Source organism: Aotus nancymaae, unplaced genomic scaffold, assembly GCF_030222135.1.
Source record: "Aotus nancymaae isolate 86718 unplaced genomic scaffold, 86718_ANA_hifiasm-v0.15.2.pri h1tg000011l, whole genome shotgun sequence".
In the NCBI taxonomy this organism is placed as follows: domain Eukaryota; kingdom Metazoa; phylum Chordata; class Mammalia; order Primates; family Aotidae; genus Aotus; species Aotus nancymaae.
Genome location: NW_026988422.1, coordinates 22,518,235 through 22,537,602, shown reverse-complemented (window position 1 = coordinate 22,537,602; position 19,368 = coordinate 22,518,235). Strand labels below are relative to the sequence as shown.

General features: G+C 34.7%; 1 protein-coding gene across 1 annotated transcript in view; it reads left to right on the top strand.

Annotated features, from left to right (window-relative positions):
• The window catches only part of IQCB1 (IQ motif containing B1), an 80,776-nt gene that overhangs the window by 20,651 nt on the left and 40,757 nt on the right, over positions 1–19,368 (top strand). Inside the window, exons 6-10 of the mRNA XM_064374689.1 lie at positions 4,728–4,821; positions 6,269–6,368; positions 14,278–14,456; positions 16,415–16,524; positions 18,129–18,238. Coding sequence (XP_064230759.1) covers positions 4,728–4,821; positions 6,269–6,368; positions 14,278–14,456; positions 16,415–16,524; positions 18,129–18,238 — 593 coding nt within the window. The remainder of the gene's footprint in view (positions 1–4,727; positions 4,822–6,268; positions 6,369–14,277; positions 14,457–16,414; positions 16,525–18,128; positions 18,239–19,368) is intronic.

Sequence of the window (19,368 nt, the reverse complement as noted above, 5' to 3'; positions counted from 1 at the left end):
TGGTTTTTGGAATTTTCAGCCTTTTTGCACTGATTTCTCCCTATCTTCATGGATTTATCTACCTTTGGTCTTTGATGTTGGTGACCTTCGGATGGAGTCTCTGAGTGGACGTCCTTTTTGTTGATGTTGATATTCCTTTCTGTTCGTTAGTTTTCCTTCTAACTGCAGTTTTCCTCTGCTGCAGGTCTGCTGGAGTTTGCTGGAGGTCAACTCCAGACCTGTTTGCCTGGTATCACCAGTGGAGGCTGCAGAACAGCAAAGATTGCTGCCTGTTCCTTCCTCTGGAAGTTTCATCCCAAAGGGGTACCCACCAGGTATCAGCCAGAGCTCTTCTGTATGAGGTGTCTTTTGGCCTGTACTGGGAGGGGTCTCCCAGTCAGGATACACAGGGGTCACTGTCCCAATTGAGGAGGCAGTCTGTCCCTTATCAGAGCTCAAATGCCATGCTGGGAGATCTCCTGCTTCCTTCAGCACTGTCAGGCAGGAATGTTTAGGTCTGCTGAAGCTGCACCCACAGCCACCCTTTCCCCCAGGTGCTCTGTTCTAGAAAGATGAGGGTTTTATCTATAAGTCCCTGACTAGGGCTGCTGCCTTTTTTTCAGAGATGCCTTGTTCAGAGAGGGGTAATCTAGACAGGCAGTCTGGCAGCAAAGGCCTTGCTGAGCTGTGGTGGGCTCCACCCGGTTCAAAATTCCAGGCCTTATTTACACTGTGAGGGAAAAACCACCTACTCAAGCCTCAACAACGGCAGACGCCCCTCCCTATATCAAGCTTGATAATCCCAGGTCAACCTCAGACTGCTGTGCTGACAGCAAGAATTTTAAACCAGTGGATCTTAGCTTACTGGGCTCCAAGGGGGTGGGATCTGCCAAGCCAGACCACTTAGCTCCCTGGCTTCAGCCACCCTTCCAGGGGAGTGAAGTTTCTGTCTCACTGGCATTCCAGGTGCCACTGGGGTATGAAAAAAAAAAAACTCCTGCCCAAATGACCACCCAGTTTTGTGCTTGGAATCCAGGGCCCTGGTGGCATAGGAACTGGAGGGGATCTCCTGGTCTGCTGGTTGTGAAGACCATGGGAAAAGCACAGTATCTGGGCCGGAATGCATTGTTCTTTCTGGTACAGTCTCTCACAGCTTCCCTTAGCTAGGAGAGAGAAATCCCCTGACCCCTTGCGCCTCCTGGGTGAGGCAACGCCCCATGCTGCTTCAGCTCACCCTCCATGGGTGGCATCCATTGTCCAACCAGTCCCAGTGAGATGAACTGGGTACCTCAGTTGGAAATGCAGGAATCACCCACCTTCTGCGTCAATCTTGCTGGGACCTACAGATTAGAGCTGTTCCTATTTGGCCATCTTGCCAGTGGACCCATTCTTTTTTCTCTAATCTTATCTTCATGCTTTATTTCATTAAGTTGATCTTCAATCTCTTATATTCTTTCTTCCACTTGATCAATTCAGCTATTGATACTTGTGTATGCTTTATGAAGTTCTCATGCTGTGTTTTTCAGCTCCATCAGGTAATTTATGTTTCTATGTAAACTGGTTATTCTAGTTAGCATTTCCTGTAACTTTTTTTTAATATATATAATTTTTATCAGATATATTCCCCCCCCCCACCTGTAACCTTTTATAAAGCTTCTTAGCTTCCTTGCTTTGGATTAGGACATGATCCTTTAGCTCAGAGAAATTTGTTATTACCCACCTTTTGAAGCCTACTTCTGTCATTTCATTAAACTCATTCTCCATCCAGTTTTGTGCCCTTGCTAGAGAGGAGTTGCAATCATTTGGAGAAGAGACATTCTGGTTTTTAGAATTTTCAGCACTTTTGCACTGGTTTTTCCTTATCTTTGGATTTATCTACCTTTGATCTTTGATGCTGATGACTTTTGGATGGGTATTTTGTGGGGGTGTCCTTTTTGTTGATGTTGATGTTATTACTTTCTGTTTGTTAGTTTTCCTTCTAACAGTCAGGCCCCTTTTCTGCAGGTCTGCTGGAGTTTGCTAGAGGTCCACTCCAGATGCCGTTTTCCTGGATATCACCAGCAGAGGCGGCAGAACAGCAAAGATTGCTGCCTCCTCCTTCCTCTGGAAACTTTGACCCGGAGGGGCACCTGCCTGATGCCAGCTGGAGCTCTCCTGTATGGAGGTGTCTCCCAGTCAGGAGGCATGGGGTCAGGGACCCACTTGAGGAGGCATTCTGTCCCTTAGCAGAACTTGAGCACTGTGCTGACAGATCTGCTGCTCTCTTCGGAGCCGGCAGGCAGGAATGTTTCAGTCTGCTGAAGCTGACCCCAGAGCCACCCCTCCCCCTAGGTGCTCTGTCCCAGGGAGATGGCAGTTTTATGTATAAGGCCCTGACAGGGGCTGCTTACCTTTATTTAAGAGATGCCCTGCTCAGTGAGGAGGAATCTAGAGAGGTAGTCTGGCCACAGTCACTTTGCTATGCTGCAGTGAGTTCCACCAGTCTGAACTTCCCAGTGGCTTCCTTAACCCTGTGAGGGGAAAACTATCTACACAAGCCTCAGTAATGGCTGATGCCCCTCCCCCACCAAGCTCGATCAATCAGTCCAGTTGACTTCAGACTGCTGTGCTGGCAGCAAGAATTTCAAGCCAGTGGTTCTTAGCTTGCTGGGCTCCATGGGAGTGGGACCTGTTGAACGAACCACTTGGCTTCTTGGCTTCGGCTCCCTTTTTAGAGGGGTGAGCAGTCTGTCTCTCTGGGGTTTCAGGTGCCATGGGGGTACAAAAAAAAAAAAAAACACCTGCAGCTAACTCAGTGTCTGCCCAAACAGCCGCCCAGTTTTGTGCTTGAAACCCAGGGCCCTGGTGGTGTAGGCAAGGAATCTCCTGGTCTGCAGGTTGCAAAAATTTGAGACAGTGTAGTATCTGGGCCAGATAGCACAGTCCCTCTTGGCTTCCCTTGGCTAGGGGAGGGAGGTCCCTGGCTCCTTGCACTTCCTGGGTGAGGTGATGCCCCACTCTGCTTCTATTCGCTGCTGTCTAAGCAGTCCCAGTGAGATGAGCCAGGTGCCTTAGTTGGAAATGCAGAAATCACCTGCCTTCTGCATTGGTCTCTCTGGGAGCTGCAGACCAGAGCTGTTCCTATTTGGGCACCTTGCAAGATCCCCCCAGCAGAGAATTTAACTCAGTGGTAGAGCATATGTTTTCCATATAATACGTTACAATTCCATTTCTGGTATCTCCACTGTCATTTTATGGGACATTAGCACTAAATAAAATTTGCTAGATTTAGTTTTAATTTAGGTTAGTTGAAGCCACATGAACTATAGGAATTGTGTTGGATTTGATTTCTCTTGCTGGTTGTGCCACAAACTAACTCTAGGTTCTATAGCAAATCACTGGATTTTACTGTATCTTATTTTCCTCGTTTGTAAAATCTGTCTCATTAATAGCTCAGATCATTATAGAAGCTTTATCTTTTATTTATAGCACCTTTATTTAATATTCCCATTTAAGAGCATTAATAACTTTTTCTTATATATTATTAAAATTATTAATATGTTATATAGACATATATTTGGATGTTACTTTCATTAGAAATATACTTATTCACTTAATTCCTTTCATTTATAAAGTCCTTCAGTACTTTTCATAATATTTTTCTTTTCTTTATTGTTGTATTTTTATTGAGATAAATGATTCATTGACAGCAATGAGAATTACCATGCCCTTTCTGATGTATCTTTAGGCAAAACTCTGGCAAAGATAGTTTACTAAACTAAAAGGATTCTTCTACTGTGACTTTTCTTAGGGGTTTTTTTTTCAATTGTTGTATTCAAGTCAGCATGTGCCAGTTTACTTAAATACTTACATAGCTTTGTGCTAGAATATTAGGAAGAAAATACTCTCATTATTATAAAGAGTAATCATGGCAATCATAATATTTTTGCTGGTCTCATCATTACTTTTGTGCTATAGTACAAACATTCAGGACGTGGATAAGATTAGTGACCTTTAACTAACATTCTACTAAAATTACATGGCCAATAAATGACAAAATTGTAAATGGAATCTATACTTCTTATTTCTCCTTGTGGCTCTAATTTATAATAATTTCTCACCCTACTTTCCAGAAAGGAAGAACCAGAAAAAAATTGTCATTTATTTGTTTACTTAATGTTGATTGAACGTTTACTATGTGTCAGAACTGTCCTAGAAACCAAGTTTATAGTGGAGAGCTAAATGACATGATCTCTGCCCTCCTAAACTTATGAGTAGAAACTGGAACTGAAATATACTATCAATAATGCCTCTCATGCTTACATCTACATTTGAATATTGCAGTTCTTTTCATCCTGGTTGCATAACCAAATCACCCACCTAACTTTGTGCAAATAGAGATATCCAGCCTTTGCCTTTGGAGATTCAAATTCAGTACATTTGAACTGAAGCTTGTCTATAGATGTATTTAAAATTTCAACAGGTGATTCTGATGCATAGCAAGTATTAATAAATCCGCTTGTATCAACTTGTAGTCCTTACACTACTTACATTGTTTTATTTTATCTGGATAACAACCATTTCTAGTAGATATTACTATCCTATAACCATAAGTTTTACAATTAAGAAACTAAAGGCAACAAAATCATGTTCCTCATAAATAGCTAAGTTAGATCCAGAAACTGTATCCTCTAACTCTCCAGAGAGAAGTCTTCTTAAAAAAAAAAAAAGTGATAGAAAAGTAAACTGGGCTTATCTTTTATGTTAAGGCTGAAGAAAAAGATGAATTACTACACTTTTTCCAAATTGTGACTGATTCTCTCTTCTGGCTTGTGGGAGGCCATGTTGAACTTATTCAGAATGGTAAGAGAAAAGATTTTAATGTGACTAATAGCTATTGTAGAGTCAACTGCTAACGGTTTGATCTTTTTTTCCAAAAATAAATGCCACATTAACTATATAGATAACCACACTGAAATGAAACCATGTTGAAATAAGCTTACAATTTTTTTAGAATGGATATTCCAGTTTTACATAGCCAACATCGATGATAGCTTTTTCTGTTTAGCAAATCTAAGATAAAGATAAATTATAATTTGAATAGTTTATTCCTGAAAATAAGTTTTAAGTTTAAAAGATTGCAGTGTTTTAGACCTACTGTGAGAGAAATCCCTACATTCAGGGTGGATATGATTTAACTCATATAGCCTAATTATCCAAGTAAGTGTAAGCTTTTATTTAATGACCTTTTAGCGAACTTGGAAGTTATAGGATGTTTTTGTTTACATTGAGAAACACAAACATGTATAAGTTTTGTATTATGTTTTCTTAAGACTGAGAAAATAATTCTTAGTGACATTCATGGCACTCTTTCTGCTCTCTTGAAAAATTTCATCTAATATAGATGCAACACTATAAGAATTTTTTTAAGTAATACTTGAACTGAAATTTTACTTGTAGCTTTTCTCCTTAGAATCATGCATGCACATAATTTAGAGAGTCAAGTAGTCCCGTAAGGATCATTAAAACACACAGACAATCCCTGGCCCTCATGCCCACTCCATTTCCCATTTTCCAAAGGCAACTACTTTCAGTTAGTATAACTAATACCTTTGGTAGTTATGCTTAGTTATTGAGCATACAATGGAATGGAAACTGACATTTATTAGAAACATTCCCTGTTCTAGGACATTTTACATTAGCTCATGTGAGAGCTGTTATTTCTAGTTTTACAAATGAAGAAATGAAGAAATAGTTTCTAAGAGGTTAAGCAACTTGTATAAGTATCCAATGCTAAATCATTATAACTGACTGCTTAAAGCTTAAAGATTACGAATCAATAAAAGGAAATTTTTGTAGTTAATGTATTCATTATTATATAAAACAATGTGTCACAAAATTAAATTTTTTAAGGATGTAAGCAACCAATTATAGTCATCTGTGCCATTTCCATCCCCTTATAATCTGTCTTTGCAAGAAATTTGTTTTTATTCACTGAAATTCATTGATAGGAAAAACAATTCAGATTTAGGATATGTTATTTTCGTTTTAAAGAGAGATAACAATAGACTTTTAGCTTAGTATTTATGCCTGTTCTCTGATTATATTCATAAAAATGGAATGACTTATTTATGTCTATTTAAAATTACCATGAATTTTACATCTTAAAATCTCCTTTATTGTAGAGTATACAAAGTCAGAAAGTTTAGCAGAAATGGTCTGCTTTGATTTGGTTTGAAAAGAACAAAATCTTCCTTTGTTATAAAATTTTTGTGTTAATCTTTCTTTTTGTTTTTTTCTTTTCCTTTAGTACTACAGAGTGATCATTTCTTACACTTACTGCAAACTGACAATGTCCAAATAGGATCTACAGTCTTGATGATGCTACAGAATATACTACAGATCAACAGGTGACATGGATTTATAAAATGTTACTGATTTTTTGATTTTTTTTATCAGAAGCATTACCAATTTTATTCCAATTTTGCTAAAATTGATTGCATGTGATTTGTATATAATGCTTAAGCTCCATCACCATTGTCTTTCAGAAAAAAAATTAATATAAAATACTACAAAAGACTGGAAATTTATCAAATTGATACCTTATCCAAGAGCTTAAGAAGGTTTTAGCTCAAATCTCAGCGTTAAAAAAGAGAATTAGTGTGATATCTGAAGAAAAATATTGAGATCACAACAAAAAATGTTTAATCACATTTATTTAATAAGCTTCAAGCTTGGTATTTTTATAGATGGTCAAGAAGGGTGTAAAAGAAGCAACTGACAATTCTTCAGATTAAAATGGAAGGGCAGAGTATGCACAATTGAAATAATTCATTCTTTTAGTTTACTATGAATTTATTATACAGTTGCTATGTCTGTCATTGCAGTTATAGAGTTGATTAAGTTATAAACCTTGTCTTCAAAGAGCTTACAATAGAATGGAAAAGACAGACACACAAACATCATTATATCATAATGCATTAAGTTACAATGTTAAAGGTGAGCATAAGTGTTAAAGGACCTTCTATCCCAAACTGAGGGGAGATGCTTCCTGGAGAAGGTAATATCTGAGATGAAATTTCAAAGATGATATATTGGCCAGGGAGGAAAAGGAGTAAGAGAAAGCAGTATTTCCAGGCAACATAAGCAAAAGCACAGAGATAAGAAACAACATGCTGAGGATGAAAAGTAGGTACAAATTAATTGTTAGGATTTAAAGTTCCGTATAGGGAAGTGGCTAGCAAGCTCAGTTGAGATTCAAAGTCATGAATTTATATGCTGTGTTAAGCAAACGTAGTCTTATCCTATAAACCATGGGACCATTGAAGATTTTTAAGGTAGATAAAAGTAGTCAGATTACATTTCAGTTTTGTCATTCTGGTGATTATATGAAGGAAAGATTGGGGGAAGAAAACTCTAGACAAAAAAGGCAATCATACTAATCCAAGTGAAGTAATGAAATCTTGTCCTTGGGCATTGGTACCTGGGAAATGAAGTTTTTAAAATAATGAATTATATATAATCATCAGGACTTTACTTCCACTTCTGATCAAGATGGAATAGTAGGGATGGATGTATTCTCCCACCTGAAAAAAAGGACAAAAACATGAAATGTAATTTTTTGAGAAACTGGACATCAGTCAGTGAAAGAAAGTAAGCCCAGAGAAAAAGGAATAAATGAGGTGAATCTTAGAATTGCTCTAACAGTATTGAGAGAGTTTCCAGGTTAAAGTATATGGAGAGGCATCCCAGCCAAGTTGAATTGAAGTGATCTCAGAATCTGGAGAAAACAAGATGGCTGGAGTTCACAATACAGAATACTAAAGACGAGACCTATACACACAAAGAACCCTAGAAATCTGCAGAGGGTATCCTTCAAGTATTAAGTAGAGTACTGACTGCACATATATGTAAGGAACTACCCAATGCCAAGGAAAACAATAATCCCAAAGGATTAATAGGAACAGTGCAAGGAGCTCACACAGGGCCAGAAATAGTGCCTGTTTCCAGCAGCCAAACTGGAAAGCTTAGACAGTGGGTCATAAGGAGTGGGTCATTGGATAGAGTGTTCAGGAAGGTTTTACCCCAGTAGTGAGGAATAATTAGCATTAGAATGAGCACTATTTCAGATCATAAAAGCAAGACCCAAAAGGGTCAAACTGTTTCCAAGTAACTTAACTGCATATGGTTATTGAGCCTGCCTTTATTTGAAAATCTTTTTATTGTAGGTTATTCAAAGGTAGGAAGTTCACTAGAAATGGTTATGCTTTCATTTGGCTTTAAAAAGGATGAGAAAAATCTCACTTGTGCCATCACAGAATATTTGCTTTGATGACTTGTTTTTTCTTTTTCTTTATTACTCCAAAATGACCATTTCTTGCAGTTACTTCAAACTGATATATTCTACAGTTATGACTGTGCTACAAAATATACTACAGTTCAACAGGTGATTTCATTTTACTGGCACTGATTTTTTTTTTTTTTCTGATCAGCCACAAGATAAAATTCACAATATCTTGCATGCAAAGAAGTACTGGGCATGCAAATAAATAAGAAAACAGGATCTAAAATAAGAAGAATTAGTTAATCAAGACTGATACATATGCTGGAATTAACAGACAAGGATACAAGTTATTATAACCATATTCCATATACTCAAAAAGTTGAACAGAGACATATATGACTCAAGGTGAACTTCTAGAGATGAAATCTACAATATCTGAGATGAAAAATACACTGGATGGGATTAACAGCAGATTAACACTGCAGATTAGTGAACTTTAAGGCCTATTAGTAGAAACGATCCAAAATGAAACAAAAAAGAAACAAGAAAAGCGTATCAGTGAACTGTGGGACAACTTTGAGCAACCTTACATAGGTGTAATCAGAGTATATAAAGTAGGCAGTAGGGTCAGAAAAAAAGTTTGAAGCTGAACATTTACCAAATTTGATGAAAACTGTAAACATACAGATTCAAAACGGTCATCAAACCCCAAGGACAATAAATATGAAGAAAATTCTACATGGAGGCACATCATAATGAAAATGCTCAAACCAGTGATAAAGAGAAAATCTTAAAAGCAACCAGAGATGAAAAAACATTATATAGAGAAATACAAATAAGAATGACAGCAACTTTCTTATCAGAAGCAACAGGAGTAAAAAGACAGTTGAATACTAAAAAAGAAAACTGTCAAACTTTTTATACTCAGCAGAAAAGTATTCAAAAGCCAAGATGAAATACTTCTCCAGAAATCACCAGCAGACCAACACTACAAGAAATATTTAAGGAAGTCCTTCTGCCAGAAGGAAAATTCATCTACACAAAGAAATAAAGAGTATCAGAAATGGTGATTACATAAACATATAAGATTGTTTTTCTTATATTATTTTAATATATCTATATTTGCCTACACAAAAGTAATAATGTATTTGAGAAACATGCAGAAAATGTATTCCAACAAAGGCATGAAGGCTGGGAGGAGATAATGGAAGCATACTGATGTGAGGCTTTTATACTATACATGACGTGGTATAATATCACTGTGATAAGTGATGAGACTGTGATACATTGATACATACTTTGAGCCTCAAAGCAATGAAGAAAATAGCAAAACAAAGAATTTACAGCTGATAAGTCAACAAAGGCAATAAAAATGAATCATTAAAAAATACACAATCCAGAAGAAGCCAGTAAAAAAAAGAACAAAGGAGAAACAAAGCCAAGTGGTAGATTTGAACCTATCTATATTAGATAATGTTGAAAAACTAAAGTTAAAAGACAGATTGACAGATTGGATTTAAAAAGTACAAGCCTACTACATACTGTCTACCAGAAATGCACCTTAAATATAAAGACACAAATAGGTTAAAAATAATGGGGTGGAACAAGATACACCATGCGTATACTACAGAAAGTTGAAGTACCTGTATTAGTATCAGATTAAGTTACAGAACAAAGAATATTACTAGTGCTAAAGAAGGTTATTTCATAATCATAAGAAAGTCAGTTCATCAAGAGGACATGTTTATTGACCTAATAAAGTTTTAAGATATATTAACAAAAATTGACAAGAACTGCAAGGAGAAATAAATCCTCAGTTAGAGCAAAAGATATTAATATACCTGTTTTGATAATTAATAGAGTAAGTAGACAAAAAATTAGTATGTCCACAGAAGATCTGAACAGTAATATCGACCAGTTTGACCTAATTGACATTTTAAAAACTTTCGACCAAACAGTAGCAGAATACATATTCTTTTCAAATGCAGATGGAACATTTACAGAGAAGGATGCATATTCCAGGCCATAAATAAAGTCCCAAGAAACATAAAGGAGGCCGGGCACGGTGACTCACTACTGTAATCTCAGCAGTTTGGGAGGCTGAGGTGAGCAGATTGCTCAAGTCCAGGAGTTTGAGACCAGTTTAGGCAACATGGCAAAACCCCAGCTCTACCAAAAGTACAAAAATTAGCCAGGCATGTTGGCACGTGCCTCTAGTCCCAGCTACTTGGGATGCTGAGGTGGGAGAATCACTTGAGCCCAGGAGGTAGAGATTAAAGTGAGTTGAGATCATGTCACTGCACCCTAGCCTGGGTGACAGAGTGAGACTGTGTCTCAAAAAAAAGAAAAAAGAAACGTAAAAGGATTTCAGTTATACAAAGTATGTTCTCTGGCCTCGATGGAGTTAAGTTGGAAATTGATACCAAGAAGATCTCTAAAGTCCCCAGATATGTGGGAAATAATAACATTCATCCAAATAACTCATAAGACAAAGAAGAAATGAAAAGTGAAATTAGACATTATTTTTAAATCAATGGAAACAAAAACACAACATGAGAATTTCTGGGGAAATTCTTAATGAAATCAGAATAACATTTAGGGGAAATTTTACATCACTAACGTCTATGTATTAGAAACGAAGAAAAATCTCAAATCATTGACCTCAGCTTTCCCCTTTAATAAAGTAGGGGAAAAAAGGGGAATTAAACTCTAAGCAGAAGAAAGAAAATGGTAAAGGTTGAGAAGAAATCAGTAAAATAGTAAGCAAAAGTGATAGAGAAAATAAACCATAAACTGGTTCTTTGAGAAGATTCAAGTTCTTTGAGAAAACAAATTAAACCATAAACTGGTTCTTTGAGAAGAAGAAACCTGTAGCAAGATTAATACAGAAAGGAAAAGAAAGAATACAAATGACCAATCTCAGGAATTAGAGAGGTAACATCACAAGAGTCTACAGATTCTAAAAGTATCACAAGGGAATAATATGAAAAACTTTATGCTTATAAATTCAACAACTTAGATGAAATGGACAAATTTATTGAAAGACACAAACTACCAAAATTTACTCAAGAAGCAATAGATAACCCAAATATACTCTAGATAGCTATAAAGAAAACTTAATTTATAGCTAAAAACTCTCCCACAAAGAGAACTCCGGGTCTGGATAGCTTTTTCACTAGTAAATTCTATTAGGCACTTCAGGATGAAAAAATAATCTTAAGCAAACTTTTCTAGAAAATCAAAAAGGAGGAAGTACTTTTCAACTCTTTCTATGAGGTCTCTATTATCCTGATAACAAAACAAAGCAAAGACATAAGAAAAGAAAACTACTCATCAGTATACTCATAAACATAGATACAAATGTTCTGAACAAAATTTTAATGTCAAATTCAACAATATATTAAAAAGTTAATACCTCATTAATAAGTCTGGTTTATCCTGGGATTTAGGGCTGGTTTCATATTCTAAAGTCAATCATTGTAACTTATGTTAACAAGCTAAAAATGAAAAAAACATAACAGTAGATAATAGAAAAAGCTTCTGACAAAATCTATCTACTCCTGATTTTAATTAAAAAAAAAAAAAGCCTCTCAGTGAAGTTGTAATAGAAGGGAAGTTTCTCAGAAAGCAAATCAGTTGTTAACTGGGGATAGAATAATAGGGAAGGCAACAAGGGAGGAACTACAGTGAAATACAAGGAAGCTTTGTGGGGTGATGGATATATTCATTTTCTTGTTTTATGTTGGTGAAACGTGTCAAACTGATGAAATTATATGCTTTACATATGTGCAGTTTGTTATATATCAATTATTTTTAAAAAGCTATTAAAAACAAAAATTATGAGGACTTGGTGAGTGTTTTGATATGAGGTAGTAAAATAAAACGTGCAGTCAGGTATGATACCAAGCTTTCTATATTGGTTAGACAGACTGGTATGTTGAATATATGAGGAGTTGGTTTTGTGAGACAGATGATGAATTCATTGTTGGTTGTGTTGTGTATAGGTAGTTTAACAGTCAGTAAAAGTATCTATATAAAGACTTATACACAAATGTCCATTGAGGTTTATTTGTAATAACCAAGGACTGGCAATAACTCAAATGTCCATTAGGTGAATAAGTAAACTGACTTCTGCAAGAGATCTGGACTAGAGTTACAGATTTACAAATCAGCTTATACGTGGTAATGAAAAACATGACAGAAGACAAGGGGAGTATGAATAGAGAGAAAAGAAATGGCTTGAAAACAGAGTCTTGGGGAATAACCTTTTAGCGTTATACTGGGGAAGTGGAGTCCATAAAGACAAATGAGAAAGAATGCTCAGAAAAGTATGGGTGGAAGGTAGAGGGGAGACCAGAACTTTGTATTACAGAAGCTGAATAGGTAAAGAATATCAGATACAAACAAGTCTAGGAAAATAATCGCATATAATATATATGTGACGTGACATTTGGAGATTATACTGATGAAATGAACTTATCAAAGATAATATAGTGAAATAGTAAAAAAATGAAAACCAGAAGCAGTTGTTTGAGAAATGAGAAGTGAGGTAGTGGTAACAGAGAATTTTAGATTAGAAGAGAAGCAGAGAGATAAGATGGTAGTTAGTGGTATAGAGAGGATGTCTTTAAGATTAGGAAGTTGAAGAGCATCTAAAAGCATTTAAACAAGCATATTAACATTACAGCACAAACTCACAAACTCTTGGTTGGATATGGAATAAAGATGTGACCAGATTGGGATAGGGATATCTGTGGAAGGCTTTCTGAGATGAGCATATTTTTTATCTGAGTTTTGAATGGTGTGATAACATTGACTGATGGGAAAGGGTGAGCATCCTCGGCATAGGGAATACTATTTAAAAGACGCAGTGGCACAGAAGTAGATGTCAGAGATTCTCACATATTTTGATTGGGTGACTTTATAAAGTCTTTCAACCTAAAGATTTTTACATTTAAGGTATCTTGCTGATCACTTTTTCTCTTAACAAAATTATTTTAGTCATTACTAAAGTACAATTTTCAAAAAGCTCAAACATGAGTCTTACACAAATATAAGTTTTAACTGCTCAAAATTTTATTCATCTCATTAATTAATAAGGGAAAAAATAAGATATCTATACAGGTTCAAAGGAGAATTTGAGGAAAATAGATTTATGGAGTTGGTTTGTCGAAGGAACATAGAAATCAATTTGCTGATAGCTTTTTTTTAATTTACTAATAGAAAAATATGACTTTAATGTCTTGTAAAGCAATGTAGCTTTTAGAATTACCTTTGTCTACTGGACAGAAATCATTTGTATTGCTTTGAATAAGATTCTGTTTACATTGTTCTTAGATAGGAATCTTTGGCTTTGTTTTCTATCAGCCAACCTCTATTTTTACAGAATTGTAAAATATTTTTATAGTGAGTAGAAAATAAAACAGAGGTACATATGCCTAGAAAATCACATGCCCCTTAAGGGGGTAAGTGAAAGGACACTCATTAACCCCATCCTTTTGACTAATTCTAAGTTTTAAATAATTTTCCATGACATCAGTAATGCAAGACGAGATTGTTAGTATAATGAAGGAAATACCAAGGAAAGATTTAAGTTTCTCCTATATTAAGAACATGACAGAATTCCTATGGCATTTTTGTCTTTGTACATCATTTAACAATTAACTGTGTACTCGTCTTGATTTCACTTTTATCGTTGCCTTGAAGCTTTTGAATTATTTATTGTTTAATATTTTGCACATTTACCTTTCCTCCTTGATTTGATTGAAGGCTTCTCTAAGGAGACGGCCTTTGGCTACTTTGTATTCTCTGTTGTACCTAGCACACGTGGTACCTTGCACATAGTAGAAATTCAATAAATATTAAGTGACCGAATATGATATATTCTTGGACTCAACCTATATATTTTAAAAAGTGGTTATATTCTTGGATCAGGACACAGTCCAGCATTAAGTTACTGAATCTTTTATTTTAAATTTGTTGTGATACCTGTGCATCCATTAGTAATGGTACTTTTTAAAATTTTGTTCTATTAGTGGTGATTTACTCAGAATAAGAGGAAAAGCCCTGCATTCCATTTTAGATGAAGTTATTTTCAAGCTTTTTTCAACTTCTAGTCCAGTCATAAGAAGTTCTGCTACAAAACTCCTACTGTTGATGGCTGAATCCCATCAGGAAATTTTGATTTTACTGAGACAAAGTGCCTGCTACAAAGGTACTGCATTCATTCTTTCTTTTCATGGGATTCTCAAAAAGAAAATGTTTATTGATGGTTTATGAAAAACAAAATTCTTATATTTTGAAGAGTTAATAACTGAACTATGTAGATAAAACTCACAACAGATACCAATTCAGAAGACAGAGTCTTTATATAATCAAGCTGTCTTCATGTCAATACAGATGGCATGAGGTAGGTACTTTGTTGATCAGGTTGTAATAAATATTTACTCCCTCTCTGACGAAAAGGTTGTGTGTTGAATATACCATGTAGTATAGTAAAATAATGACCAAAAAGATCAGTGACCTTATCAAGACCAGTTTTAGTGGAGAAAATGGAGCTGTGCTTGAGAGGCCAGTAGCCCTTTTGGTATTTTGAACTATCAATAATTACTCAACACTGCCTTTTCTCAAAAAGAATAGAAAAAATTTGCCTTACCTCCAAAATCAAATATGTGCATTAAAAGTCAGAAATTTTGAGGATGAAAGGAGTCAGTATATTACTGTTCTCATATAATAGCTTCCATTTAATTGAGCATTTACTGTGTGTCAGGCACTGTTCTATATACTTTATATGCATTAAAATATTAAATCTTTACAACAATCTTATGGGATAGATACTTATCCTTATTTTGTAGATACAGAAACAAAGACATGGTAATTTGTCAAAGATCACAAAGTAGTATATATATATTTGTAATTCCCAAGCAAAGTTTTATGTTATCTTTGTTTTATTTCTTTGCTGACCAGAGCCATGTATGTATTATTATCTATTTTTCTTCTTCAGTGTGGTCAGGAAATGGGTTTCTATTTCATTAAATATACTTATTAATATAGGGTTATACTGTATGAGAATTTTTAAAGGTTATAATATACTATGATGCATTTAATACCTAAACAAGTAGAAAGTCTTTATCATTCTTGATGATTTTGAAGACATTGTAATAATATACCTTGCATTAGTCATTACTGGGGGTATTATAGGAATAGAGAGAGAAAGTACCAGTAATAGAGCTCTTTAGTTGATATTGTGCCAGATAGACATTTTTCAATTCTCTAATTGGATTGCTAAAGAAATATGAATGTCCAACAAGTCTTTATAAAGGAATTTTATAATGACTGGATCCTTCTCCCTTTCTTTGACATATCTCAATAGCAGAACTTATTCAGGTTCCTGAAGATATTTTACAATTATTAATACTGCTGAGAACTTGGGTCTTGAAGAGAGTATAAAACATTAAAAGATTCATATAGTGGTTTCCTTAATTATACACTAGGAGGCAATTTTGCCTTATGTATTTATTTTGAATACATACATTATAATATATCATTTCCACATAAACTGGAAATAGTACTTACTTTGTACCTTTTACTACTACTATGTATTATTTTGTCATGAAAATGTACTATCCTAGTGTTATAGCACTTCACCTATAATGTTTTCTCAGGAACCTATTGATTTGCCCCAAATTATATATGTTACCATATGTTTATATTTAATAGTAATATTTCTCAATTAATAGTGACTAATAATAAACTGCATAAGTGCTTCCACAGGACAAGCATTTACTGAATATGTGTTTATAGTAATTATCTTTACAATGTTTCTATTTAAGATACTTATGTTCAAACAAAAAAAAACCTATCTCTACTTTTTGATTTACCACAGTGATTCCATCCCCCTCTTTTATTTTTTTATTAAAGAGATTGTCTATACAGAGTATTTTTTTAATCAGATCTCACAGTTTAGCATGTAGGAATTCTCAGAAGGGATAGCTATCTTAAAGACTTCAACCTAGAAATCTCTGAGAAAATGTGAATGAAAAATCATGTGATTAATCTTGTTTTCATTTGTTTTTAAGCCAGACATTTTAGCCTCAAATTAATACTGATTAGATAACAAAATTGTATTTTATTATTATAATAATAGTTGTACCCTTTGCTATTCCATTTCAGGACTCAGACGTCTACTAAGTAAACAGGAAACTGGGACAGAATTCAGTAAAGAACTTAGACGGCTCGTAAGCCTTTTAAGCCCAACGGTCTATCAGGAAGTAGAAGAGCAGGTATTAAGTTACCAAAAAAAAACTTGCATGATATTTGCTGACTGTATTAAACCTTAGTTTTCCTTAAATATTCCTCACTTACTTTCTCTTAAGACTTCAAGCAAAATACCCCCAAAATAGAAATATCTTCAAAATTTTTACTCAGGAAGTTGAGGCAAGAGGACTTCAAGCAAAATACCACCAAAATAGAAATATCTTCAAAATTTACTCAGGAGGTTGAGGCAAGAGGATTGCTTGAGTCCAGGAATTGGAGACTCCCCTATGATCACACCCATGAATAGCCACTGCACCCCAGTCTGGTCAACATAGCAAAACCCCATCTTTAAAATATAATTTTACAAAATTGTATCTCTCTGCTATTCAACCTACCCTAAAACGTAATTTCAGTCTCCCATTTATATCTGCTTATAGATACTGCCACATCAGTTTCATTCAGCATTTCTCATGAAAGCCCCATCTCTGATGTTTATCTTCTTTTATCTATAAGCTATTTAAACTTTTAAATTTGTTTTTCCAAAAAATCTCTAATTGTAGCAAACTGTATTTATGATCACCTATGGCTACCCTTCTTGTTCTTTGAGATACAACAATAATGCCTTTCCTTTGTGTAAGAAATACTATTAATAAAAAATATTTAGAAATTTGAGGCAGCAAGTTATTGATTATTTCATCATACTTCCTCTAGTATACTCAAAATGATGGATCTAAATAGCCCAGTCCAGTAGGAAGAGGCATATACCTTGCTGATTTCCAGATAAAGACTCAAATATGGAAAACATTTAAAATGCCTAAAGATATTTTTTAATTTAAAAGGAAAGGGTGACATTGTATATCCAAAACCACAAGGGCAATAATTTTAAAAATACAAGCAGAAACCATGAAAAGAAGTCTGGTAAGGCAGGACAGTGAATTGGAGAGCCTGGAAGGAAGAGTACAGAAGAAGGGAATTTCTTTTTTCATGTGTATATGAACCAGCAAGAATTTAGGTTAATCTCAAAATTATACATGTGCTCAAATTCATATTGATTAGGTAACAAAATCATAAAATTATATTTTATTATTAATAGTTGTACCCTTTGCTATACCATTTCAGGACTCGGAAGTCTACTAAGTAAACAGGAAACTGGGACAGAATTTAGTCTAGAACTTAGACAGTTTGTTGGCCTTTTAAACCCAATGGTCTATTAGGAGGCTAGCATTCCAAAGGCTTACAGAACTAAGCAGAGATTCAAGCAACCATCCACAAGGATCAACAGAGCTTATAGTTTGAACCTAACTAGGTTGATTGCCTATTAAATAAAAACATTAACATGTTATCTCAAAAAGGATTATGAAAGGTCAGGCAGAACTGTGAAATCTTTGAAAAGGAAATGGAAGTGAGATTATTCAGGGAGAATTTGGAGCTAACTAGAGTATATCTTTAATATGTTCTAGAAATTGCCTTACTAAGCCTAACATACCTCCTTTGGGAGGTAAGGTTTAATATTCTTACCCATCTTGTTAGAACTGGAGATTAATACTTGCCTTGACCTGATACTTTAAGAGGTAAACTTAAAAAAAAAAGGACCTTCCTAGATATATCTCTAAATTATTTTTAATTTCAGAAACTACATCAAGCAGCATGCTTGATTCAAGCCTATTGGAAGGGTTTTCAGACAAGAAAGAGATTAAAGAAGCTTCCATCTGCTGTGATTGCTTTGCAGAGAAGTTTCAGGTAAAAAAAATTTGGTGAGGGGATTGATGGTCAAAGAACCTTACTAAAGTATAGTTGAATTGAAATTCAGGTGATTTTTTTTTAAATTTCCTAGTATGTTTATTTTATCTTTTCAATTTTTTTCCCATACATTTCCAACACTCCAATAACCAGATGTACTTTCAAAGCAAAGGACATAACACAGGAATCTGATGTGTCAAATATACAATTTTATCCACTTAAGAAGATATTTATGGGAGCCAAGCCTACAGAGGGAGCCAATGATAGTTATATTATTAAACCCTCAAAGCAGCAGTTATCATAATTGTGTGTATATAATTATAAAAATAACATGCATATATGCGAGTTTAAGTATGTTAACTGATTTTCCTGAATAAATATGGCATGGATGGATATGGTCACTGAGTTATGACATAGTTTGTCATTTATTTCAAGTAGACTGAAAAGGAAATACTGAAAACATAGCTCACTTTCTGAAATGATTAACCAATCCAGATTCTCAGAGGTGACAAAACAACAAAAAATGACTCAGCTTCTAGATAATTTATGATAAAGAAGAACTGTTTCAGAGGTGACTTTTTCATGCAGCCTAACTTAAAGCCAACCTTTAGTTCACTAAAATAAAACCGGCATTTTACAGAAGTCTATTTTTTAAAGAAAACTGAAACTATTCTTTTAATAACTGCAGATGTATTTTTCAGTTATAAAAACATTTAAAAATAGCTTTGGGGTTCAATATACCATGTAGTCACAGGATTGAAGATATTAAAATCACTCTGGGTGTGAATATTGTTGGTAGCAAAGAAAAGAATTAGTTTTTAAATATATATCAAGTGCCTAGTATATACCAGGTGGTCCATCCTCTGGCAGTTTAACAGATTCAAATTTGTATCTCACTTCAACAACTTATTGGCTGAGTGAACTTGAACAATGCCCCACCTCTCTTGGCTTCAAACTTCCAGTCTATAAAATGAGAATAATAGTTCATACACTTGTATGATCAATATAATGTAACATTTCAGATAATACAAAGTTTTTAGCATATTATCTGGCACTTAGAAGATGGTAGGAGGAAAAATGCACATGGCACACTTTCAGTCTTTGAAAATACACAAATTTAGCTAGACAAA